Here is a 27,661-nt window from a genome sequence, read left to right as displayed (position 1 = left end):
CTACTATATAGGTCAGATACTAACGGCCTAAAGTTTACTTTTATCTGTCTGATTATGTTATATGTTTCCATAAGGTGTGACATGACAAATGTATACATATCATGCCTAAAGGACCGGATATTTGATTTGGCAAACTTCATGTTTAGAATCATGTTTCTCTTATTCAGGGCATTATATTAACTTTGAGTGGAAAAGGACATGTCATATATGTTTAGCTTAGAGGAAAGACTTCAAAGTGTAATTACATGAATTATACTTTTATAGTTTTCTAAACTTTGTCTTATATGTTAAAATGAAGATTTATCTGTAAGATTTTAAATTCCTGTTTTCATAAATAAATTCTGTGATATCAAAAGCCATATCGGAGTCTCAGAAACAGATGGCCCCAATTATCTCATACCCATGGTAACTGAATTCATTAAAAAGTCATGAATAATATGCAACATAAACAGAAGTGTTCTGTCTCCTTTTCAAATGGGATGTTCTTTGGGCAAACTTGAAAATGATTTCTATTTTGGTATTGCTGACAAAACTTTTTGTGACCTATTCTTACTACATAGTTATTAGTTGAAAATTCCACTCTGTCTAAGGTACCTGTTTCAATAAAATAATAGAGCAAATTGAAAGATCTGCTTCATAAAGTGTAAAGACATTTTTCGTTTTAGTTTAATCAAGCACAGATATATACTTCAATATTTAAAAAAATTCTCAGGCAGTTGTTCAGTACATTTCACTGTTCCACAATACAAAGTTTTCACTTAAATTTAAAAGTATATGTTCTTCTTTCTGGTCAGTTTTGACAAGTACTTGAAGACAAATCAAAAATGCATTTGTATATAGCAAATTTGGGGTAGCGTTAATAAACAAAATAATAACAAATAGTTCTATTTTATCTGTTTCATTCTTTGTATATACATAAAGTTACAGACATAACATTCATATGAAGTTTACACAATTACTTTTATTATTCACACTCAAGATAATGATAGATATAGTTCACAAAAGGAATTCCATTTTAATATAAACATAAGTGGACATGTCTGAGCGGCTAGTCCTTTGTGAGGTTCTGATAGCCATCTGCTGTTTTTATCTCCAGTTCTCAATCTGTCTTTGTCCAGGGTTTACAGTTATCTTTGGTCACTCAGGTAGAAATTGACAACAAGGCCTAACGGGTATGATTTACCTGTCAAGATACCATGTGACCATTGTCCTGTCACCTGTCCCCCATTTGTCTATTTGTTGACAGTATGAAAACAGTTAGTTTTACTCAGGCTTTATACTTTATTGAAATAATTGGTCTAAAGATTAGGGCTTTGCTTCAGTGAGAAATGTAATGTCATAACATTTGACATATTAAAAAAAAATTAGTGGAATATAAGTATGATTTGTTTTTAATTCCAACGCCCCAAATTATATATATTCCATTATATAGATCTTTTTCCTTGTAAAAATATTAATGAACAATTTAATATACACTCTGAATTAGATAAAGGAAAAATATTTTGCAAATGACGAGTTTTGTCATTTCTAGTCTACTTAACACTTTGCTATAGAAATAAAATTTTACTGCAGGAGCCTACATGAGAAATTGATACTTTTATCTGTATAGCAGAAGAATTGCAAAAATCTTAAATTAAAAGTACATTAATGAAAAATATGGCAAATGAAATAAAGAATAATTGTAAGTTGAAGAAATAGGAAAAGTGATTATGACCTACATTAATCATATTTGATAAGGAAGACATATAGATAACCGTAATATTGGTTAATCTAAAGTACAGTTATATCCGATTTATTATAATTGTCTTAATCAATCAAATATTACATCCTGGATCATGATTTTCCCTGTTTTTTTTATTGTCTGAATGCCTTGCTTTAGAAGTAGAAAGAGAAAGGTCAAATGTCCCTTGAATTTTCACTTGTAGTAGAGTCAAAACATACTTCAGTTATAGTATTGAAGTTACTAAATCCTACTGCAATTTAAAGTATTAAAGATAAAATTGAGAATGGAAACGGAGAATGTGCCAAAGAGACAACAATACGATCAAAGAGCAGAAAACAGCCCAAGGCCAGCAATGGGTCTGCAACTCAGCAAGAAAATCCCACACCAACAGGCGGGTTTCAGCTGGACCTAAGCAATAATGTATATTAGTTCAGCGAAATGAACACCACACTAAACTCCAAAACATATAAAGAGTCTATATCACTTAAAATATTTCAACATTGAAATTAACACATTTCCATAAAACCAAAATTTTATTCAGCATTCTATGTGTTTCTTGGAAGACTTTTTGATTTGGAATTGCAAATTTAACATATGTTTGTAAAAAAAATTGCATTGAAGGACTGTGATCACTAACCAAAATGAGCTGATTTGTATCTTATAGGAAATATACATCTGTACATCCAACATAACCTTGATTAAAGTCTTTATACATCCTATTGATTGCCAAAATCTGTCAAAATTGCAGTTTTGAGTTTTCTTGAGGCATTTATAATCAATCATCTGTTTAGAAGTAGGTCATAATACTGTTAGTACCAGTACATTCATGTAGTGTGAAACTCAGAATTCAAATAAAGTTTGAAAGACTTTTTAAAAATGGCCCTGATTGTGTGAGATAAATTTAGGGAAAATTGACCCTATGTCTTTGCTCATAGTACACAGCCTAAACTAACTGAACAAATGTCTTGTTAGGACTTTTTGTGTGTGTTGTTGGAAATTGACTAGTATGCATGTTGCGTATTGCATGTTGCGTGTTGCATGTTGCATGTTGCGTGTTGCGTTTTGCATGATCTTCGATTATTTCTTTTACATTTTTTGTAAAATCGGAAGAATTTTAAATTTGGATATACAAAATATGTAAAAAAAAATTATCAGTCATCGTATATTCACCCTTATGTCTTTGACATACATCATGGAGTCTGCACTTTTATCAATATCTTTTTTTTAATTAAAGTTTAAAATACTGTCATTGAGCTCAAGTTTGTAAACTATTATATCTTATCTCTAATATGTATTTAATTGCTGACAATAATTTGCTTTTTTCAGGAGTGTTGAGATAACTAAATAATTAAAGACTGAAAATTATCAGTACTTAGAGAGGTCCTCATGCCACCCATCCTTTACTTTCAGAGGCATAATTAAAGGAGAAGTGCTTTGCTTTAAGAGATGTACGAACGATCCAGTAGATTTGCAAACAAAATATGCGTTATTTTCTGAACGCCTTATTAAAAGGGGATATCCAAAAAATGAAATTAAAACTGTTATGCAGGAAGTGACTGCAAAACAAAGAAATGACACATTAATGGTAAAACCCAAATCTGTATTACAGTCGCCTCCCTTGATATTTTCTACAGGGTTTTCAAGACAGAAATCACACATAAAGAACAATATCTTAAAACACTGGGATAAATTAAAGGATGACGAAGAGGCAAAACTTTTATTTGATAAAAGACCTCTTTTTGCTTTTCGTAGGCATAAAACTTGAAAGCAATAGTAACATCAGCAACTCTGGGTAATTAACATGTTGCAGATTATGAAAATAGATTTTATACCATATTTGTTAAATTGATAAACATGGTTAAAAAGAAAAAGAGTATAGAAAAGTATTAGTCAAACAGATCACAAGGTGTCGAGCCCCTAATAAAAATTACAGTATTTTTATATTAAGTGTCACTATGCAATGGCTTGGGCTCCTGACGATGGACATGGCCATGGTCAATTAGTTAATTCTTATTGGTCTAAATAGATGTTCGAAACACCTTGTGATCTATGGAGTTGGGGTGCTGGGATAGGATTTGACAACGATTAATTGAAATACAGATTAGAAAAATGAAGCAGGCCTGTCCTCCTTTCGGAAAAATTGGATCCGCCTCTGATTAGCTATCCCCGTTTGATACGCCTATGCTAATGAATGTGTCTCTTTTTAACTATGAATTTGTATATATGATCAAACTTGTAGATAACAAAAATGTATATATGAAATTTGAATCAATTCAATTCAATATTTTATTTAAGTCTCATCTCTCTCAACAAGTATAATACAGTTATAAAACTAACAATGCAGCATCATATTATGAGTATAATATACATTAAAACAAATCAAAACTATTGATGTTTATTGAATGCTCACAGTGCTTCATCTTTTTATACCAGTTTTAAAAAAGAAATTAAGGAATTTAAGATATAAACAAAAAACAGCTGCGCCATGAGCGCATGATACGCCCGTCGTCTTGTGTGTGAATTTTTATGCAATAAGCATAAATAGTTTCTGACATACGGCGTGACATGCGAAAACCCCCCTTTTTTTTTACAAAAAACTCAATATCTCTAAAATAAAATTTTGAATCAAAACCAAAAAGTATACAGATCTTTAGATTAATATAACTAAGAAGTGTGTAAAATTTTAAGCAATAATCATAAATCGTTTTTGAGATACGGCGCGACATGTGAAAACCTCCCTTTAAAAAAAAAAAAATCAATATCTCAAAAATAAAATTTTGAATCAAAACCAAAAAGTATACAGATCTTTAGATCAATATAACTAAGAAGTGTGTAAAATTTTAAGCAATAATCATAAATCGTTGTCAAGTTTCATGAAATTTGGATAAGTCATTCTCAAGTTACGGTGCGACATGTTTACGCCGGACAGACAGACGGACAGACGGACAGACAGACGGACGGACAGACGGACGGACACCAGACATTTGTATACCATAATACGTCCCGTCAAAAATTGACGGGCGTATAAAAATTCAATAAAAAATACTGTAAATAGATGTTAACATAGATACGTAAATATGTATTCTTTTTATGAAATCATAATAATGAGTGGCAACTTATTGCTTTCTGAAAGATGAACTTAATAAAATAACTATTTTTATACAGTTTTTCATCATTCAGAATAAAATCCTTGTTGTAAGCAAATTTGAATTTTCCAAAAATAACTATTAAACATTGCTAATTATCTATTAGAATATACACCAAATAAGAAGGAACTGGCAGGAGATATCCAAATGGACAAATAAATCGTATAAAGTAGACTTTTTAATAGTAAAGCATTTGTTCAAACATACATGTTTGAAAATATATATCAGCTGTGTTTGAATCCAGACTGCATTCTTAAAATGTTTTTTTTTATATTTGTATAAACGAATAATACTTCTGATATTATAAATGATCTGATATGTACCAATATTACAAAAATAAGAGACATTAAGGTTGATATTCTCATGATTTAACAACAGGTAATTTAAAACAAAAGTTAAATCTTGGGTTAATTCGAGCAAACCTATGTACCTTTAGCTTGATTGTTTATTTATTTTAGCAGGAATATAAAAATCTCTATGTTGAGAGAAAATCTCTGTCATTGAAAATAATTAAAAGGTCATAAAATTCTATCAAATTATCCCATATCATCTAATTAATACTATAGATCAGTCTCCAGAATCCAAGTTTTGATGACTTTTGTTGATAGGTTAATTATAAATTTCAAATAAATTGAAGGATACACTATGTCAATAGATAGTTTCATGTTTGGTCCATTTATTACCAAGAATAATATAGTGCAGAACAAATTTGACTCATATACATTTAGTTATAACATAAACCTAAACATTGAACCTCATGTAAATTTAACAAATGAATATTCAAAATTTTTAGCCTTTATTTTTCAGATTATGTTACTTTTTAAATTTACAGACACTGGTAAAAACATAAAATACATAAATTTGTTCTCATGATAATTAATTAACCACCCTTAAAAATCAAACCACCATTCATCTAACATGCAATGAAGGTATTGTAATATAATTTTGAATGACATCATTGAAACAGAAATCAAACAACAACAAACAAAAAAGAAAGACCCTAATGTACAAAAAAAAATGTCATTTAACTTTATCCTTTAAGTCAACATACAACACGCAACACGAAACTCATAACACGCAACATGCAACACGCAACATGCAACATGCAACATGCAAAATAGCAGTACCCGTGTTGTTGTAAATAGAAGATTAAAGTTTGACTTTGATATCGGAAAATAATTGAAAAAAGCTCTTTTTATCTGTAAATGTATGAAATTCCTCCTTTTTATCGTTAATTATTGGACTGTCAATCCATTATTCAAACCAACATAATGCCATGCGCAAGGTGAAAATATTAAATATCTCATTTGGCAGATGTTTGGACAAAGTCTTCGCTGACTCCAACATTCATTAATTTTCCCACAAAGAACACGTTTCGCATTTGCACACACTTCTTGTGAAAAGACCCACTTTGGAGGGAAAGTATGGAAAATGATTTTCATTGAGAAGAAATCAATACAGCATGATTTTCTATTTTCTTTGTTGACATTTTCACCACATGTTACCACTGTCACATGGTCCTATCAAAATATGAAAGATTGCTGACAGATAAACACATGAATTTGATATTTCATATGCAGATTGTGTAAATTAAGTACAGTTTTAATTCTGGGTTATTGTGTAACCTTGTGTAACCTTGTGTAACCTTGTGTATACTTAGGGTAGCTTATTCATCAAGTCAAACTCCATTATTACATAGAAAATTTTCAGTGAACTATTAGTTACAAGGTGTCTCCAAGAGGCTTCCTGAATTAAGGTCTAGAATTGTATATAATGTTTATTTGATGCTATCTAAGTCACAGTTGTTGAAAGCCAAGTGGAATACTGCATTTTTGCCCCCCCCCCCTCATTTTCAAACCAAATAAATTTAGAAGGCAGCAAGGAAATATTAATATATTAAAGTATATATCTTATGATAACATTGACTTATTTACCACAGTAGAAAGTCTACTGTTCCAATTGTCAAATCATATATTGCTTGTTAAATATTTGAAAGAAAATCATGCACTCCTTGGCCCCCTAAACTCAAAAATATTATTCTCTGCCATCAATGATCTAAGTTTCTATATCCAATATTTATCTTAAAAAATGAAGTTAAAGGGTATATTTCTTTTGTAGGGTGCAATATGATGGGAAAATACTTGTTTGACTAATATAGATAACATATAAAAAATTGTTATTATAATAATGATTTATATTCATAGTATTCTAAGTTATTTATTTGATATATATATATATACAAAACATGAAGATTATAAAACTGATATACCAAATAAAAAATATGAATCTATTATCATATCATATCTTTAGTTTAAAATACAAACTTCATATATGTTTGATGGTAAATGTTGGGCATAGAAAGGATACAATGGAGGACCCTGTTCTATCTGTCAAAATATAACCACAACAATATTATTTTGACATGAAAATTTCATCAAAATGTCTTGTGGTAAAAACAAGATGCATTATTCTTCTTTATGGGTGTATAAAACTTGCATGGTTTCTCTAATCAAAATGTCTCGTAGTAAAAACAAAATGACGGATTTCTGCTTTATTGGTGTACTTAATGTACAAAACTTGCATGGTTTCTCTAATGAAAATGTCACATATTTATTATTGACAGGTGTTTTTATTTCTATAATTATTATTTTCTATTTGCAGGCTAAAGAGGGACGATGGACAAAGACGAGCCATTACTGTCCCATTGATCTGTATTCTGGGTGAGTGGACAGCAGACTTTGGCCAATGGCTAGGGCAATAAAATTGTCATTATTGTCTTGTGATAATGATCAGTGTACATAATAGGATCAAATTAGATCAGGGCTTCAGGGTAATAAAACTCCAAAATTTCTATTTCCTCAAGTAACATACCACTTTTGTGAAGCTAACAAAAAAGAATAGAAAGGTTCTGTTTCAAATTATGATGTATGTTATTTTATCAAGAGAAAATTGTTACAGATGTGTGCATAAGATATTTCCTTGCATTTATTTAAAAACTAGTTCACTCTGCATGTTATAAATTAAGACCTAGATTCAATGCATTCACCAGTTGTGATTTCTTTTGTGTGTTTTTTAATCCAAAAGGTTGCAAATACATTAATCATAGATTTTCTTAAGATCCAATATTTCTTATGTTCTTTTGTCCAAGTGCAGATCTCGGTCAGAACAGTAAGACCATAAGAATGTAATATAAAACCTGTTCTCCAAGTCCAATGTTTGTATACAAAAGTACTGTTAGAATACCTTTAAAATTGAGGCACATTAAAGGGAAATATCAATGAAAATAAAACATGTAAATGAAAGACATCACAAATTAAGATGACCCATTCAATATTGATTTGAAAATTAAAATTTAATCAAATTTAGAATAACAAATTTAATCTGTGTCATGACAGTTGATAGTGCTTTGTCAGTGTTTTTACAAATCAAATGGATTGACAGTGTTTTTATCTCTGAGGAAAGATATGATTAAAGCTTTGATATTTTGTACTTTCACTCTGACCGAAGTGCACCAGTCTTATAATCTGCCTGTCATTCATGTATATTTTTTACTAAATAGTACAGCTTTATTCTTTAACTAACTATTGTATCTTAAACTTACTATATTTAAGTTTAGTGGCAACTTTATGATTTATACAGAGATGACACAAATCAGGATTTTTGAAATATGACAACTCTAGGGTGTTAGGTTTTAGAAGGTAATGAAAGTTTATAGCACAAGGCAAGGTAGAAGAAACAATTTCATTATATTTTTGGAAAAGAAAAAGTATGAACAATCTCCCAACCAAAATTGTAGGGTAATTTTTGGTAAATGTAAAGTGATTTCTGCTGTTTAACAAAATTAAAAAGGGTTATTTATTATGCCAACAGAAAATAGTATATTAAATAAACAAAAATTAAAGAAATCCATGTCTGGACTCAGAAGTATTTTTCTCCTTTGTTAACCTCTCTTTGTTCAGTTGTTTTAAATGACCTTGAACTGTTTGAGTCAGCTGTTTGTAAATCAGGGAAAATGATACTTTAAATATAGTAACAAAACAAGAGAGTTGTTGGGGATTTTTCTGTAATTTTGGATTTCTTTTTTTTGCTGAAGTTTTAATTAAAGGATTCTTTGCACATCGTTTCATCGAGAATTTTATCAAGTTTTTTATTCAAGCTGTTTAGTTAATAAAAGATGTTCTTAAAAAGAGATATAAGTTTCATACAGTAATAAATGTAATAACTTTTTACACCTTTTAATAATAAAAGTAATTAGAATATAAATCAATGTATACTGTATACAGTAAGTAATTTTTTTAAGTCACAACATAAAGACTGTATATCATTTGTATATCAAAACTTCTTAGTTACATTTCATATTCCTTTTAAAAATAGGATTAAAAAGATAAAAACTGAATTAAAAAGTAAATTTCATTTACTCAATTTTAATGTTAATTTTCATGCAGATTATTCATTTGTTGTCATTGTTAATATCTTTGATTATTTTTAATTCTATAATTTGTTTATTTATTGCCAGTTTATAATTCATGAAAGGATTAAAAAAAATATATATATTGAATAAATAATATTATAACACCTATTAGGATCCTATTTAGATATATATTGATATTCTGTTAAACATGAAAAGATTATGAAATTGATATTTCCTTTGAAGGTGCGAAAAGTGAGAAAATTAATTTGCACCTTATAAAGGTGTTTATAAAGGTGCTTTCTAACAGATTTATTCAATACCTGCGTCATTGTTTCTGAAATAACAGCTTGAATGTTATAAAAAATAATCAAATCAATGTGTTGATCTTTACATACTTACAGTAGGTTATTTGTGATCATTTGACATGTTTACCTTTTTGTCAAGTCACAGTTTGAAAGTTACAAAAAGAAAAATAAGAATGATATCAAATAACAAAATAACATAGCAGAGTTTTCCCCTTGAATTAAAAAAGGTCATCATTTTGTTATACAGAATGGTAGTAGTTTTTGATTTTTGAAGGAAAGTTTGTTGGAATAAGCTGCTTTTTTCTTGGTTTTTGTCTTGCCTGGACAGAGTATAAAAGCAAGACATATGTATACTGTTTTCAGGGGCGGCATCAACAATGTATTAGTTTGTGATTAGGTCAGTTTATGGGAAACCACTAGTTGTAGGTCAATGATATCTGGTATGCAGTTGTATTAGCATTAGCACATCTCATTTCCATGGAACTCCAATCTTAATTGACTAGGATTGTCAGTTTTCCTATCGAAGGTCGTGGTTTTCATCGGGCACTCCGGCTTCCTCCACCAATAAAAACTGGCCACAAAGAAATAGCCCAAAAGCGGTGCTTAAAAGTGGCATTAAAACACCAAAAATAAAAAAATCAATCATTTCCTTGGAGATTGTTTGGCCCTATGCCTTCAGTCATGGTTCATTGACTTTGAATATTTTGCATAACTTACATGTTAAAGTATTGCTATTTTAATTTCAACATTTGCATTTTTCTATCAAAATAACAAAAAGGTGATACATATCTCTGTGTTAACAGTTTATTTTATTAGATAATTTGATATAACAATATACTAATGACATATCTTGTAGTTTCTAAGTAATTTATTCACATTTTTTAGACCAGAGAAAAATGAGAGCTTGATATATTGTATTGACACAGGTCTATTGTTGAACTGTATGTTGCCCTCAAGATATTAATTTATTTTTGTCATTGGGTTTCTGTCTCATTGATGTCTACTCTACATCTCCTTTCATTCATATTTATGAAAGCTTTCTTAGTTTTAGTTATTTTATCAATGATTGTGAAATAACAGCAGAACTTTACATGTTTGATCCTTGAAGTTCTTGGAGTATATTGTGAAGTCTGTAATCTGTGACAAATTTTGTTTGATCCTTGAAGTTCTTGGAATATATATATTGCAAAGTCTGTAATCGGTGACAAATTTTAATCTTGACAACAAGCCAGACAGCCATTCCTTACAATAGGATATACAGTAAAGTATGATTATCTGTGGGTTCTTAAGCTACATATACCTGTGGTTATTGTTAGTATGAATTAGACTGAAATAAACAGACATGTAATTCATGACAAATGACACGATTCATAATTATGTCAAGTGTTTATTATTAAGGTGCATGTCACTTCACAAAAACTCTTATTGAATAAGTGTTGTGTTTGACTCGTGGCCAAGATAGTATAATGACATATTGTACAGTTTTATTTACAGTACACCATGTTTAAGTTGTTCATCTATTATATACAGAAGAACTATCAGTATGAATTGGACTGTGTTTCAATATTCTTTGTTTATGTCAATGGTGTTGGTGTTTAGTTTAAGGAAATATCAGATGGATGAAAAGAAAACAATTTTTATATGAAATAACAGATATTTATGTATATCTCTTGATATTTTGTCCATTTTTCTGTCAAATGATTAGAGATACAATGTATAATTATGTGTATTTAACAAGATTTTTAACTTTGAATTTCTTATTTAACTTCTACAAATTCAATGGAAATAGCAAAATTCTTTAAAATTAAGTTTATTGTCCCATTAGTAGCTTGACTAAACATATCTTTCAGTGTTTTGACAAGCTTCCTTGCATCAAATTCACAACAAAAAAGATGATTTGAATGTGGTAGTCAAAATAACTAAGGGTGGGGCTGTTTAACTATGAAAAGAATTTGTCAACAGTATATCAGTATTACATCAGACATTTAAAATGTTTTACATGACCAGTATTCTGTAGCATCATTACATTATATATTTTTGCTGATCTCATTTTGAATCGTTTTGGGCCAGTGGGTGTATTTCCCAAAAAATAATGAATATTTGGAAATAAGATAAATCAGCATTATTTAAATTATTGCACAATTTATAATATTATATGCCCCCAGATATATTTTACTTGAGCTTGTAGTATTATTTTGTTACTTTTTCATCGATGTGAACAAAAAGACACATGAATATTAAATTTTATTTTATACAGTAGCTTTGTTCTGTTTTACATAGGTTTTATATTTAGAAAGGTTGTCCTTGAGCAGATGACTATTTTTATCCTACAGTATTCCAAAATTTTAAAAGAATTTTTTCATCACAAGTATTTTTAAAATAACAACCTTCTAGAATTATCTTTAGTTACAAGTACATAAAGGTTATCAGTCTTTTTATAAAGGTTATTTTTGACTGATGAAGATAAAATACTTGCCAAGCTGACTTGGGTCACGTAATGAAGCATCTAATGAGTTGTTGTGGATTGTTTCTTTAATTTATATACAAGTTATAAAAAAACTGTTGTTATACATTCATGTCTCATTCAGCATACATGTATAGAATAGAAAAATAGTCTCAACTCTCAACACACGTTTTGTTGTTAATAAAATGAAAATTGAAAACTAAATAGAGTATTTTAATACTTTCCAGTCCACTCATACATTTGCTCACAAATTTTGTTGTTAAAAAAGTGCAATTTACAAAAATTTGAGGAGTTGTCGATTGTTTTCCAAGTAACATTTAAAAATAAGTCAAGTAGTTATTGAAATATCTACTTATGGTTAGGAAAACTGTTAAAGTAGGTTTTGATATACAGATCCTTTTCTAGTTCATAATAACATCATTAACTACACTTAAAGAAAAAGAGAATTTATTGTTGAATCTATTATGATTTGATTCTACTCAAGGACAACAGTTTTACTTGTCTATATTTGTCACATGTACAACAGTGTGAAGAAATTTCCATGTACAATTTATTTTAAATTAATATTTAGTAGTTGTTATTAATATTTTGTTGTGAAGAAATCATTTGAAATGAGTAGCCTACAGGATCACTAAAAATAAAAAGTTTGTCCAGGTGGCTGGTTGTGTATTTTAATATAGGACTCATGTTTGGCTTGGTCATAGCTTTCATCTTTTTCTTCTTCATATGCATATGTACAGTTTTAACTTCATATTATTCCAAAATATGAACTTGCATGTAAATCCCCCTGAGTACCTTGTTGTATTCATTTATATGTTTTAAAATATAAGTAGGCCTTTACTGTTTAAAGTAAAGTTTAATCCAAATAAGACATAAACATTGTATTTATCAAACTGTTGTGAAATCAGTTGAGGCCAGTTGTAGATTTACTGTGATTCCCCTAAGTACCTTCAAACAATATAAGTATGAACTTTGGTACTTGCTGACCCTAGTGTTACTGTATCAATATTAATACACTGTATCAGCATAATGAACAGCTGTGCAGATTTTGACAGATGTAGATTTCTGTCACCAAACTCATGTAATTAATACCAAGATATTTTATATTTAGTATAATTTTTGTAGAGATTTGTTTAATTCTAATTCTGGATTGTTTACTAGTCACGAAAGGTTGATAACTATATTGACACTTGAGTATCAGATTAATTTGACCAACATCCTAGAGATTAATGATAAATTTCTCATATACTTTACCTCCTCAGCGATGTAAACATTTTCTAGTTAATCAAACTATGACCCTTTTGTCCAGAAATGGACCAACGATAAAATTTTAATTAAATATAATTGTATTTTGAAAGCAAAGTATTAAAGGTATACATAAACAGAGAGTTAACTATAGGTCAGAACAATTTATTATGACGTTTATCAACATATGCTGCCAAATGTAGATTCAAGAAATTTGTAATCTCAATACTGAGGGCGATTGACCGAACTGTGCTGAACAATAACATCTTGTACTTGAAGTAGTTTACGTAGGCGTCTTTACACAGCACTGTGTCACCTGTTTTTAAATAGACCGTTATGTTTAAAGGTGAGAGCAATGAATTTGTTATTGGCTCACGTTTTTCTGCGAGGAACATATCCTTATTTGTTGACGTGAGCAATTTAAACTGAATAATAGTTTTACTTGATGTTGATCGTAAGGCTTAAATAAAAGCCTAGTCTGAATAAAGGTTGTTTTTATCCTACACATCAATAAAAGAAGATTGGGATATACGTCAACGAGATAAAAACCTAATAACAAAAATAACCAAAAGACATGTTATAATTGGCTACACTAAACATCTCAACTTTTTTTTACATTTTTTTTGACTGGAGAAGTTATGGATATCATAATAAGGCATTGAAATTTTCTAGAACCTGTTCTATTGAAATAAATATATTATAGATACAATACATATCAACAAAGGACATTTTTTATTTAAAGTGGATTCTAACATTCAAAAGAGTATAGTGTGAAGTTGAGAAATATTTTTTTGTAAAGTTATATCTTTTCTTACTCATTGGTTAAAAGTTCATCCCTCAAATAAAGCCCTAATTTTTTTAATTTGTATAGCTTGTGTCTATATTTTTTAATATCAGTGTACAATATAAGTATAAATCTAACATGTAATGCTGGTTTTATTCATTGAATTCAAACAATTTGCATATTTCATAAAGTTTTTCAAGTTTCTTATACAAAATGATTGAAGATATTTTTACAACATTTAATTGTCTAAGATCTATTTCACATGTCTGAAACCCAACCATTATTTTGACAAAAACATATGTTTTGTACATATGTAGTAAGAATTATTTTTTTCATTTTTTCATAACTTAGAATAAACTTTGTTTGCATGAACTATTGTTCTGTCTGCAGGGTACAGTTTCTTGAACCATGTTTGTTTTCTAATCAGATTGTAAAGTTCAAAGGTTAACCTATTATTTGTATATCAAGTAAGGTCTCTGACATTTAGTGGTGCTACTGGCCTAATATTATATCTCAGTATTAAGTAAGGCCTGGGACATCCACATTCATGTATCATATAATTAAATCAATGTTATAACTAACCACTGGCCCTTAGGGCACCTGTACTAATAAACATTAATTAACCTAGGAGGAAAAAGGTTGACCCTACTTAACCTTTGCAATGTATAATATGCAGTAGGTCAGTTTCTGTCAGACTTTATGACAACAGAACATCCTGATTTATAAATAATATTTATCTATCATTTTATATGTGGTTAAACCATGTCAAAGGAGTTTTATTTATGCAGTATAAGTAATACCTTTGTTAAGAAATGAACACTGGAGGTCTATTTTATCTTTTCAATAACTATTTCAGTATTTCATACTAACTTTGAGTATGGGAGATTCTGGATTTGATCCCAACTTTAAAAATGGTGCTTTCTGCTTGTATGCAAAGAAAAAGCATCTTAAAACAAAGGCTGTTAGACTTGTAGTCAGAATATGTGTCTGGGTAAATATGTCTTCCTGCAGACTGTTCTGAGCTAGCTGTAGAACATTAAAATTCTGACTGCATGTTTTTCGTGGTTGCCTAGTACTTAAACAAGATATATTCATATGACATAAACATATTAATCATGAATATTCATCAATCTTTGCATCTGAACTTTAATCCATCAATTATCAATCTATTCTATGAGACAAGTAATAGTCTGACATTAAGAAAGACAAACTGTTTTATGGAAATACTCCCTTCAGCTAATGTTGTTGCTAAAAATTTAGATGGATAAATATTTATGAAAACATTTGAATCAAACAATGAAAAAATTCTTAGATTCTTAAAACTGGTGATTAGATGACAAGATATAAGAGATCTGAAACTTCTTGTTTTCTCAACCCAACTCCAACACTTCAAGGAAATCTTTTATCCCTAAAGACAAGATATAAGAGATCTGAAACTGCTTGTTTTCTCAACCCAACGGATGTGTAATGCTGTTTGTCCCAGCTGACCACCAAAATCAATCAATTTTATTCAAAAGTATTGATAGTAAATAAGGATGTTTATAGAATTATATTTTATATTCAGAAACAGAGACAGAATGAAGCATGCTCTGTATGCCATGTGTGAGACCCCACAGAATAATCTGAAAATGTGTATGGTAAGGAAGATAACTCTAGGAATACAAATTGAATTAATATTTGAGCATGCTACCTTAAATATATTGTCAAAGCAAAAGACAGATACTGTGATGAAGGCTATTACCTGTGATAAGATACTTTACTGTACATTTGTCTTCATGTATGTGGATTTTATACTATATAAAAATAAGAAGATGTGGTATGATTTCCAATGAGACAACTCAACTAGAGGCCATATGACTAGAAGTTAGCAACTATAGGTTTAAGTCATAGTAGTAAATGTGCTAGTCATTTCATTTGCTGTATTTGATTTTAATTGATGATTGAATGGAATTCCCATATCAATAGGCGCAATTTGGGTGTATAGATATAATTAATTTGAGAAAGTTTCTGTCTGACAGGAAATTGCTAAACTACCAACAATTAATCATTTTTAACTGTCCAAAGAAAGATAACTCTAGTTTATAAAGATTTCTTTCAAGCATATATACAGTCACATAAATTGAACATGATATAAAAATTTAAAAAAAAACATACAAATGAAATAATTTCTTTGTTTCTAAGTAGTTAAAATAGAAAGCTATATATGAGGGAATTTATTTTTAGCTCACCTGGCCTGAAGGGCCAAGTGAGCTTTTCTCATCACTTGGCGTCCGTCGTCGGCGTTAACTTTTTACATTTTGAACTTCTTCTAGAGAACCACTGAATGGAATGAAACCAAACATGGCATGAATGTTCCTTATGAGGTGCTGACCAAGTGTTGTTACTTTGTAGCGGATTCTTCATCCAAGATGGCCGCCAGCGGTGGACTTAGTTTAACATAGGACCCTATGGGAAATACATACAAATGTCTTCTTTTAGAGAACCACTGAATGGAATGAAACCAAACATGGCATGAATGTTCCTTATGAGGTGCTGACCAATTGTTGTTACTTTGTAGCGGATCCATCATCCAAGATGGCCGCCAGCGGTGGACTTAGTTTAACATAGGACCTATGGGAAATACATACAAATGTCTTCTTTTAGAGAACCACTGAATGGAATGAAACCAAACATGGCATGAATGCTTCTTATGAGGTGCTGACAGAGTGTTGTTACTTTGTAGCGGATCCATAATCCAAGACGGACGCCAGCAGGGGACTTAGTTTAACATAGGACCCTATGGGAAATACATACAAATGTCTTCTTTTAGAGAACCACTGAATGGAATGAAACCAAACATGGTATGAATGTTCCTTATGAGGTGCTGACCAAGTGTTGTTACTTTGTAGCGGATCCATTATCCAAGATGGCCGCCAGCGGTGGACTTAGTTTAACATAGGACCCTATGGGAAATACATACAAATGTCTTCTTTTAGAGAACCACTGAATGGAATGAAACCAAACATGGCACGAATGTTCCTTATGAGGTGCTGACCAAGTGTTGTTACTTTGTAGCGGATCCATCATCCAAGATGGCCGCCAGCGGTGGACTTAGTTTAACATAGGACCCTATGGGAAATACATACAAATGTCTTCTTTTAGAGAACCACTGAATGGAATAAAACCAAACATGGCATGAATGTTTCTTATGAGGTGCTGACCGAGTGTTGTTACTTTGAAGCCGATCCATAATCCAAGATGGCCGCCAGCGGGGGACTTAGTTTAACATGGGACCCTATGGGAAATACATACAAAGGTCTTCTTTTAGAGAACCACTGAATGGAATGAAACCAAACATGGTATGAATGTTCCTTATGAGGTGCTGACCGAGTGTTGTTACTTTGAAGCCGATCCATAATCCAAGATGGCCGCCAGCGGGGGACTTAGTTTAACATAGGACCTATGGGAAATACATACAAAGGTCTTCTTTTAGAGAACCACTGAATGGAATGAAACCAAACATGGTATGAATTTTCCTTATGAGGTGCTGACCGAGTGTTGTTACTTTGAAGCCGATCCATAATCCAAGATGGCCGCCAGCGGGGGACTTAGTTTAACATGGGACCCTATGGGAAATACATACAAAGGTCTTCTTTTAGAGAACCACTGAATGGAATGAAACCAAACATGGCATGAATGTTTCTTATGAGGTGCTGACCAAGTGTTGTTACTTTGAAGCCGATCCATAATCCAAGATGGCCGCCTGCAGGGGACTTAGTTTAATATGGGACCCTATGAGAAATACATACAAATGTCTTCTTTTAGAGAACCACTGAATGGAATGAAACCAAACATGGCATGAATGTTCCTTATGAGGTGCTGACCGAGTGTTGTTACTTTGAAGCCAATCCATAATCCAAGATGGCCGCCAGCGGGGGACTTAGTTTAACATGGGACCCTATGGGAAATACATACAAACGTCTTCTTTTAGAGAACCACTGAATGGAATGAAACCAAACATGGCAAGAATGTTCCTTATGAGGTGCTGACCAAGTGTTGTTACTTTGAAGCTGATCCATTATCCAAGATGGCAGCCAGCGGGGGACTTAGTTTAACATAGGACCCTATGGGAAATACATACAAATGTCTTCTTTTAGAGAACCACTGAATGCAATGAAACCAAACATGGCATGAATGTTCCTTATGAGGTGCTGACCAAGTGTTGTTACTATGAAGCCGATCCATAATCTAAGATGGCCGTCAGCAGAGGACTTAATTTAACATAGGACCCTATGAGAAATACGTACAAATGTTTTCTTTTAGAGAACCATTGAATGGAATGAAACCAAACATGGCATGCATGTTCCTTTTGAGGTGCTGACCAAGTGTTGTTACTTTGAAGCTGATCCTTCATCCATGATGGCCGCCAATGGGGGGACTTCCTTTAACATAAGACCCTATGGGAAATACATACAAATGCTTCTTCTAGAGGTGCACTGAATGGAATGAAACCAAAACATGGCATAAATGTTTCTTATGAGGTGCTGATTAAGTGTTGCTACTTTGTTGCCGATTTACTGTTCCAGATTGCCACCAGGATTTTTTTATTAAATTACAGGACCAATATTAAACCAAATTTGGCCTCACTCATTATTAAGGTATCTGTTATGATTTTAATCTATTTTTACATGATTTCCAAAACCAAAGTAGAATCAGGTGAGCGACACAGGCTCTTGAGAGCCTCTAGTTAAATATAGATATGTAAAATGAAATGAAATGCATGTGAATTTAAATATTATAAGTCAAATTTTCTCTGAGAAAAAAATCTCAACTTGTTGAAGAATATAAAACATCTTCATTTGTCTTTATTCAAGTTAATAAATTATCTTTGTTTAGTGTTCTGAGATAAGAATATTTCTTTGAAATATATTAAAGTAATTTTTCATACCAAGGCAATGTTGATTTTTCCTGAATTATTAGTTTTACATTTATATCAACATAACATCCAGTTTTAATAATGTTAAAAATGTAATTAAATATTGTTTATAATTATCAGACCTGTAGTAGGAAATGCCAAACACACATTCATAATTTGGTAGTATGCACAATTGTTATAGCTGATTGATTGTAAACATGGGTTAGCTTATACACAAATAAGATATTATTGGCCAATAGTGTTGCTGTCTCATGACCTTTACTGGATATCTCCCTTTATTCATAATTTCAAAAGTAAAGATAAGTGTAAAAGTAGGCTTCTCTGTTTTAGAATGGTGATGAAGTATATGGAAAAAACGTAGAGCAGGATCTGAGAGCAGTTCTGAAGGAATTCTTTGGTGATAGAAATACAAATGGAATCAAAAAGCAGTTGTAAGTAAAGGGAGGGAACAAGAGATGAACTACAAGAAATTATTAATTGACAATATGCTGTATAAACCTTTATTAAGTGTATACTTTAGATGTTTAACCTGACACTTTCGACTCATTGCAACTATTTTAGACTCTTGAAGATATAATGTAAAAAGTAAATCTGGGGAATTTCGTTTTTATTATTTCTTAAAATAGAATTATCAGTGGTTTGATGATTTTGTCAGTATAAGTTGTTTTATACCTTCTTTTGGGGTATCTTCAGTACATAATCAAATGAAAATAAATTTGATATTGGTCGTAGCGAAGAATTTAATCAAACTAAATAGCCAGTCCTTATGTAATTGAGGACTAAGTGAAATAAGAATCAAGGGGATTAACACCAATGTTTATCATTTAAACAAATAAGGAGATTTGGTATGATTCATTGCCATTGAAATAGTAGTCCAACAAAAACCAAATAACATTGATGTAGGCAAAACCCATACTGTATAATCTATAAAATGCCACAGGATAATTTTTTTATTGTAATTTAGGAGACTATGGGGGCTTAATGTTGGAAATTTGTTCAGTGAGTGTCCTAGTTCATGATCACATTGCTTATTAAACACGTATACAATTATGTATAGGGAAAATGTACCATGTATCAATGTATACTCCTCAGAGGGCATTAATTCTGTACTTTGATTAATGGAAAATGTACATTTATTTTACAGAATTTTGTCAGAATTCCTAGATCTGATATTAGATGCATTGTTATATGTTCCTGTGCTGACCAATGGACACTCATCAGATAACCAATCAGATTCTACTCCATCTAATGGATCAGAAACTCATCAAGGTCCCTTATGTAGTCATAAAAAAGAATACTCATTGAAACCTCATCCTCCCGATGGTCTCTCACAAACCTCCAACAGTCCAGTTGTAAACGGGCATACCCACCAATCATGCCAAAAGTGTTCACAAAGTTCTTATCATTTATTTGATGATGAAAGTAAGTTCACTTTATAAGAGTGTCAAGAATAAATAGGCTTAAGCAATGCGGGATCATACCTGTTCAATGGACAATTATATTTCATTATTGAATAGGTCAAAGAAAAGATTAAATGGAGAGAATTTTTCATTCTTACATTATGGTCTAGTGCTTGTGGTTGTACTGTAAATGACTTTTAAGAAATTTCATTTCCAAACATAGAAATTATGCTTTATGATAGTAGATTGTAACTGTGTCACAACAATGGTTGATGTGGGTATTTCTTCAGTTTTTCTACAGGCCATGTGGTTAATATATATATCTTGAATTTCTGAAAATTAAATGTGACGTCCTGCATAGGTAAAATTTTCAGTCTTTTGAAAATTTTCAGTCTTATATTTCTTAATACACCATTAAACCAATGTTTTTCCCTGTTAATTTTTTTTGCTTATTTATGAGAGAATTGAATTTGATGTTTTGTTTCAACATATTTGGTTCTATTCTGTCAAATGCTGTTTAGTTTTAAGACTGACTAAATGCAGTTTAAGTTAATTTTGACAAGATTTCACATTATGGTCTCTCAGTGATAGTTATCTTTCTTGTGAAAAAGAAAAGAATACTGATTAAGAATTAATGATGGTAAAAAGATTTTGGAGCATTTTCTTAATAACTTTATGTCAAATCTTTTTTATACATGGCACCAAATTTCTTCGTGTATACCATAATGTATGAAACAGTTTAAGTTTTTTAGATGTTATACTTCATAATTGCCAAATGTTCTTGCAAAATTTGATTGCTACATGTATTTAATGCAAAACACCAACATTGAAAAAAAATGTAAAAATTATGAAAAATTAATTCAGCCTGCATGAAGCTCAAAATTGCTGTTGCAATCCAGTGAATTATCATGTATTGTCTCATAAAAATCTCCAGTGAATTATCATGTATTGTCTCATCAAAATCTCCAGTGAATTATGTATTGTCTCATCAAAATCTCCAGTGAATCATGTATTGTCTCATCAAAATCTCCAGTGAATTATGTATTGTCTCATCAAATCTCCAGTGAATTATGTATTGTCTCATCAAATCTCCAGTGAATTATGTATTGTCTCATCAAAATCTCCAGTGAATTATGTATTGTCTCATCAAAATCTCCAGTGAATAATGTATTGTCTCATCAAAATCTCCAGTGAATTATGTATTGTCTCATCAAATCTTCAGTGAATTATCATGTATTGTCTCGTCAAATCTCCAGTGAATTATGTATTGTCTCATCAAATCTCCAGTGAATTATGTATTGTCTCATCAAATCTCCAGTGAATTATCATGTATTGTCTCATCAAATCTCCAGTGAATTATCATGTATTGTCTCCTCAAATCTCCAGTGAATTATGTATTGTCTCATCAAATCTCCAGTGAATTATGTATTGTTACATCAAAATCTCCAGTGAATTATGTATTGTCTCATCAAAATCTCCAGTGAATTATGTATTGTCTCATCAAATCTCCAGTGAATTATGTATTGTCTCATCAAATCTCCAGTGAATTATCATGTATTGTCTCATCAAATCTCCAGTAAATTATGTATTGTCTCATCAAATCTCCAGTGAATTATGTATTGTCTCATCAAATCTCACGTGAATTATCATGTATTGTCTCATCAAATCTCCAGTGAATTATGTATTGTCTCATCAAATCTCCAGTGAATTATGTATTGTCTCATCAAATCTCCAGTGAATTATGTATTGTCTCATCAAATCTTTAGTGAATTATCATGTATTGTCTCATCAAATCTCCAGTGAATTATGTATTGTCTCATCAAATCTCCAGTGAATTATGTATTGTCTCATCAAATCTCCAGTGAATTATGTATTGTCTCATCAAATCTCCAGTGAATTATCATGTATTGTCTCATCAAAATCTTAGTTGTGGTTAACAGCAAACAGATTAGGCATTCTGGACAAGTCTCAAATGTCCACCTATTTCAAAGCCCAACTCAAATATATTATATAGTCCTTGATAATGTATTGTAATTCCATATGTATTTCTAGAACTCTGTATGCCATTGACACTCAGTTGCAGGGCATAAAGTTTAGTCCATATATATTCTTGATTATTCCGTTATATACAAACTCCCAACATTTGTTTTTAGATTATTTTTATAGTTATGCCTTATTAGTGTGTAATGGTTAGTTTCAGATATTGTTTCCTTCCTGATGACCCATCTTTCTTACAGTTATTGAGTCCTTCTGTCATTGGGCATGAGAGGCATTGGTGGCATCTCAACACATCGGTTTTTTGGGGTAAAAATTGCACAAATTATAATAGAACCTCAGTAGCTACTGAACTGTTATCTATATTTCAACTATACCTTATTCTCCCATGTAGGTTACACTTATAATCCAACTATGAGCTTAAAGCTGATATTGTTTATTTAGACTGTTGATAAATAACAGTGTAGTTTACAGGGAACTAGTACTAGTCCCATGGAAAGAAATTAACTTGTGTCAGAATTCAATTTCAGAGAGTAGATATTCAGAACTTTTAACTTGATTTGTAGAATTTGATATATATGTATATTTCATTGAATACAAACCTTCATATTTATTTTTAGCTTATATAAACTTTCAAATAAGTAGATTTTATTGCATATAAACCATCCTACTTGTAGATCTTATTAAATTTTAACTTTTCTACTTGTAGATTTTAACCTACCACATAATTGTATATTAGGACAAGTTTTAGCAGTACAATCTTTAGACAAATTAGATATAGAATGTGTATATCCCTTGTTTCTCAAGGTCAAGGAACATTTAATACAACATCCAAATGATGGGTAAGAATGGACAAATTAACTTGTTTGTACTGAGTAAAATTTAGCAACATACTTTATATTAATTATAGAATAACAGGTGTGAGGTTTAATTATCCATCCTAATTTTTAAAGGCAGTGCTTTAATGCCTTTCTAGTTGCCGGGTTAATCCTTCCTTCCGCGATATCCAACTTATCTACGTGGGGGGTCATTAGACTCCAAGTAGATCCGGAAATGTTGAATTCTCTCCTCTTCTTATTGCGATATAAAATGTTTTTTGTTTCATTTCATTTACATTGGGAAATAGAGAAACGATCATTGTGTTTTGTTAGTTTTAAAAACTTTTGATATATTAGTATTTTGCATTATAAGCAGTCAACCGATTGACAAACTAGAATTATTTGAATTCCGTGTGGAAAGAGCTCGGGTTAATTTCGAGTGTTATCTGCAATCTAGATGTTTATAAATCATTTCAGTCGTTGATATAATAATTAAAGGTCGACTGAACATGAATTATATTATACAATTTAAAGCGCATTTCTGTTTATGCACGTGAACCCGTCTAACGTTATTTTCGCAGTTATATAAAGTAGCAAATTATCGTTCCTGAATAGGTGGCGCCGTGGTAGCGGATCCTGTTCCTCTACTTCCGGTTTCTGCACTGTGCAACTATTTCAGTTATATTTTTAATTAACGATGCCAAGTACTTGTTGTTGTGTACCTGGATGTCATTTAAGAGGAGGACATGCATTTCCAAATGACTTAAAAAGAAGGAAAAGTTGGATCAACGCCATGGCCCATACGCAGATTGGACGAGAACACGATGATATCGTGGAGTCCATCTCAATCAGCTGTTGTTTGCAAGGCACGTTTTACTGAAAAAGACTACGTGCAGGAAACTATTCATGGTAAAACTCTATTTTCCTTGTGAAATATATAGTTATATATGTAATCGCCATGCGAATAAACCAAAGTCTGTTTACAACCGCAATTATCGTTTTAGAATAAAAGGGGGTGGGTAATTCAAGACGTCATAATTTTTTGGATTACGATTCAATGTGATCTGTTTGAGATTTTTTGGTGATTGCTACAATTATAATGATTTTTTACAAGAGGTATATCATACTGAGAATTATTTTAGCAGTAATTATGCTAATGTAGTAATGACAGGAATGCATAAGCTATGCCTCATAGACTTTCTTGAAAAATATCAATGACAATGTTAACAGGAACAAAACAATGACATGCTCTCATCTATATTATAGTTATTTAGGTACAAACAATGTACGTTTGTTGCATAAGTCTCTCATTGTTTGTCCTTTGGATTGACATAACATACATTGAATCAGGCAAACATAGTTTTATCCAGATTGTAATGAATAAATCTAGTTAATATTTCGCCAGGTAGTACAAAGTATACATTGCTAATGGAATTTCATTTAATTATAAAAAAAACTAATGTTTTATAACCTTTTTCAGGGCGCAAACCCACCATACAGAGACTTAAGTCTACTGCAATTCCCAGCCTATTTTCCTGGACCAAGCAAGAGACTGAATCGTCCACAAAAAGAAAAATCAGGGAAGTTTCCTGTGAAAACAAAAGAACTAAACTTGATGAATATTGTAGTAGAAATCTAGAGGAAAGTTTTGATTGTAAAGTTGGTTTTCCTGAAGAAGTCATTCATACTGCAGAAAGGATTTATGACTGTCCACCACCAACTGCCGAGCTAATGTTGAGCTTCACAGATGGAATTACGCAAACACCATCAATGCCTATGTTTTCAGCAGAGAATTTTGAAATGAAGACACGTGACACAGCCATGCATTTTTATACCGGTTTAGAGTTGTATACTAAATTTTTATTTGTTTTGACCACACTTGGTCCAGCAGCACATTGTTTGAGATACATATATTTTCAAATTGATAGGGTGTCAGTTGAAAATCAGTTTTTTTATGACTTTGATGAAATTGAGGCATCATACAACCAACTTTGAACTGTCTAGATTCTAGATTGAATCTAGTGTTAAGAATATTGTGTATACATGGATTGTTTTTATGTCTAAACAGTGGTGTGAGGCTAACACTTGGCCATCTAGTGGTTTAGTCAGGTATTTTTCACCATCCAACTTCAAATTAAAGTTTCCTACGACTTGGATTATTATTGACAGCACAGAATATCCCGTGATAAAACCTAAAGCTCCTAGAGCTCAGGCAACCTTTTCATCAAATAAAAACAGAAACACTGAAAATTCTTGAATGTTCGACACCTGGTGGTTTAGTCAACTATGTCTCTATGTCACATAGAGCGAATTATTGGACTTGGCAAAACATACAAAATTCTAATAAATCCTATGAATGGAACTGAAACAAAACTTTCATCTGAAATAACATTTAGTTGTTTTATGTTGTGTAATTTTAGAACTTGTATTGTGCCAAAGGATGCATAAATAAAAGTGACGCAATGAATTTTGTTCTGATATATATATATTTACAATTACATGCACATGTAAATTGTAATGCATATAAAAATAAGGAGATGTGGTATGATATTCAGTGAGTTTATCAAACTAAAGTGCATAAGAAATGGGTTTAAGCAGTTACAGGTGTTACTGTCACCGTACAATCTCCAACAATGAGAAAAACTCGTACCCTGTAAAAAATTTCAGAGATCTTACAACTAAGTTTTGTTGTCTCACCTTGACTTTGGTGAATTTTTTATATCTGTTGATGTAAATATAAAAAAGAAGATGTGGTATGATTGCCAATGAGACAACTCTCCACACATGCACAAGAGACCAAATGACACAGAAATTAACAGCTATAGGTCACAGTACGGCCTTCAACAATGAGCAAAGCCCATACCGCACAGTCAGCTATAAAAGGCCCAGAAATGACAATGTAAAACAATTCAAACAAGAAAACTAACGGCCTATTTTATGTAAAAAAATGAACAAATATAACAAATATGCAACACATAAACAAACGACAACCTCTGAATTACACTTTTATAGGCTCCTGACTTGGGACAGGCACATACATGTACAAACAGAATGTGGCGGGCTTAAACATGTTAGCGGGATCCCAACCCTCCCCTAACCTGGGACAGTGGTGTAACAGTACAATATAAGAAAGAACTATAAAAATCAGTTGAAAGAGGCTAAACTCATCAGATGGATAAATACAAATACAAGTGGACGTGGTCGGGTAGTTGTACATCCAAACAACAAAAAGACACTAAGTACAAATCTGAGAGTACTCGCAGTTACTGACAGCTAGTTCAAAGCCACTAACAACTGATAAAAAAATCTTGCATCTAAGACTAAATAATCAATCCGTAAGCTCCCTTTAGAATTTTATAAATTTTAGATTTTACATTTCTGAGTTATGGGGTTTTATTCATTAAAAAAGGGGGGATTTTCCAGTCTTTGGACAACAACTCAAAAATGCTTTAAGCAGTTCACATGAAACCGTGGTGAATTATTTATAGCTATTGATGTAATCTCCCTATTGATTTTCATCAATTTCAAATATGACATTGAGAAGAAATTGAACTTTATTTGTTTATAGTCTGGCAACAGATTTATTAAGTATTGCACAACAGCACAGTGTATTGCACAACAGCAAGAAATCTTTAATTGAATATAAATTCAATTCATATAACCGATTTCAAGTTCATTGACTACATTTATTCAGAAACTATAATATGTCAAATATTTAATTACAATCCAAATTCAGACCTGTATCAAGCTTGAATATTGTGTCCATTTTTGCCCCAGCTGTTCAGGGTAGTACCTCTGCGGGTGTATCCAGCTCTGCTCAGCGAATCAGTTTATTTCTTAATTAAGAACTCCTTTTTATATGACCGCAAAAAAATTTTTGTGGTCGTATATTGGTATGACGTTGGCGTCGTCGTCGTCGTCCGAAGACACATTAGTTTTCGCACTCTAACTTTAGTTTAAGTGAATGGATCTCAATGAAATTTTAAAATAAGGTTCAATACCACAAAAGGAAAGTGGAGATTGATTTTGGGGGTTATGGTACCAACAGTTAAGGAATTAGGGGCCAAAAATAAGCATTTTTGTAACTTCCAGACATAACTTGTGTGTAAGTGTATGGATCTCTCTGACATTGTACCACAAGGTTCCATATCACAAAGGGAATGCTGGGATTGATTTTTGGGGGTAATTGCCTCCAAATTTTAGGAATTAGGGGCCAAAAAGGGGCAAAAAACAAGCATTTTTCTAGTTTCATGACAATAACTTGTGTGCAAGTCTATGGATCTCTCTGACATTGTATCACAAGGTTCCATATCACAAAGGGAATGCTGGGATTGAATTTGGTGGTAATTGCCTCCAAATTTTAGGAATTAGGGGCCAAAAAGGGGCACAAAACAAGCATTTTTCTAGTTTCATGGCAATAACTTGTGTGTAAGTGTATGGATCTTTATGAAATTG

At 31.5% G+C, this 27,661-nt stretch overlaps 2 protein-coding genes across 2 annotated transcripts in view; both read left to right on the top strand.

Annotated features, from left to right (window-relative positions):
• LOC127727205 (inositol-pentakisphosphate 2-kinase-like) overlaps positions 1-27,661 on the top strand; it is a 54,904-nt gene that overhangs the window by 21,666 nt on the left and 5,577 nt on the right. Inside the window, exons 7-11 of the mRNA XM_052234667.1 lie at positions 7,531-7,589; positions 15,643-15,715; positions 19,324-19,424; positions 20,138-20,415; positions 23,098-23,230. Of these exons, the coding sequence (XP_052090627.1) occupies positions 7,531-7,589; positions 15,643-15,715; positions 19,324-19,424; positions 20,138-20,415; positions 23,098-23,230 (644 nt within the window). The remainder of the gene's footprint in view (positions 1-7,530; positions 7,590-15,642; positions 15,716-19,323; positions 19,425-20,137; positions 20,416-23,097; positions 23,231-27,661) is intronic.
• Positions 23,337-25,673, top strand: LOC127727207 (uncharacterized). The gene is made up of 2 exons (XM_052234680.1): positions 23,337-24,115; positions 24,687-25,673. Exons 1-2 carry the CDS (start codon positions 24,031-24,033, stop codon positions 25,199-25,201), a joined length of 600 nt encoding a protein of 199 aa, XP_052090640.1. The 5' UTR covers positions 23,337-24,030; the 3' UTR covers positions 25,202-25,673.

Source organism: Mytilus californianus, unplaced genomic scaffold, assembly GCF_021869535.1.
Source record: "Mytilus californianus isolate M0D057914Y unplaced genomic scaffold, xbMytCali1.0.p SCAF_19, whole genome shotgun sequence".
In the NCBI taxonomy this organism is placed as follows: domain Eukaryota; kingdom Metazoa; phylum Mollusca; class Bivalvia; order Mytilida; family Mytilidae; genus Mytilus; species Mytilus californianus.
The sequence above is the reverse complement of the archived record's forward strand: the minus strand, read 5'-3'. Positions and strand labels throughout refer to the sequence as shown.

What these genes read in the sequence shown, in the direction of transcription:
- LOC127727207 (XM_052234680.1), top strand. Translation starts at nt 24,031, where the DNA reads ATGATATCGTGGAGTCCATCTCAATCAGCTGTTGTTTGCAAGGCACGT. An exon ending in CGTGCAGGAAACTATTCATG is followed by an intron (nt 24,116 to 24,686) that starts GTAAAACTCTAT and finishes AACCTTTTTCAG; the next exon opens with GGCGCAAACCCACCATACAG.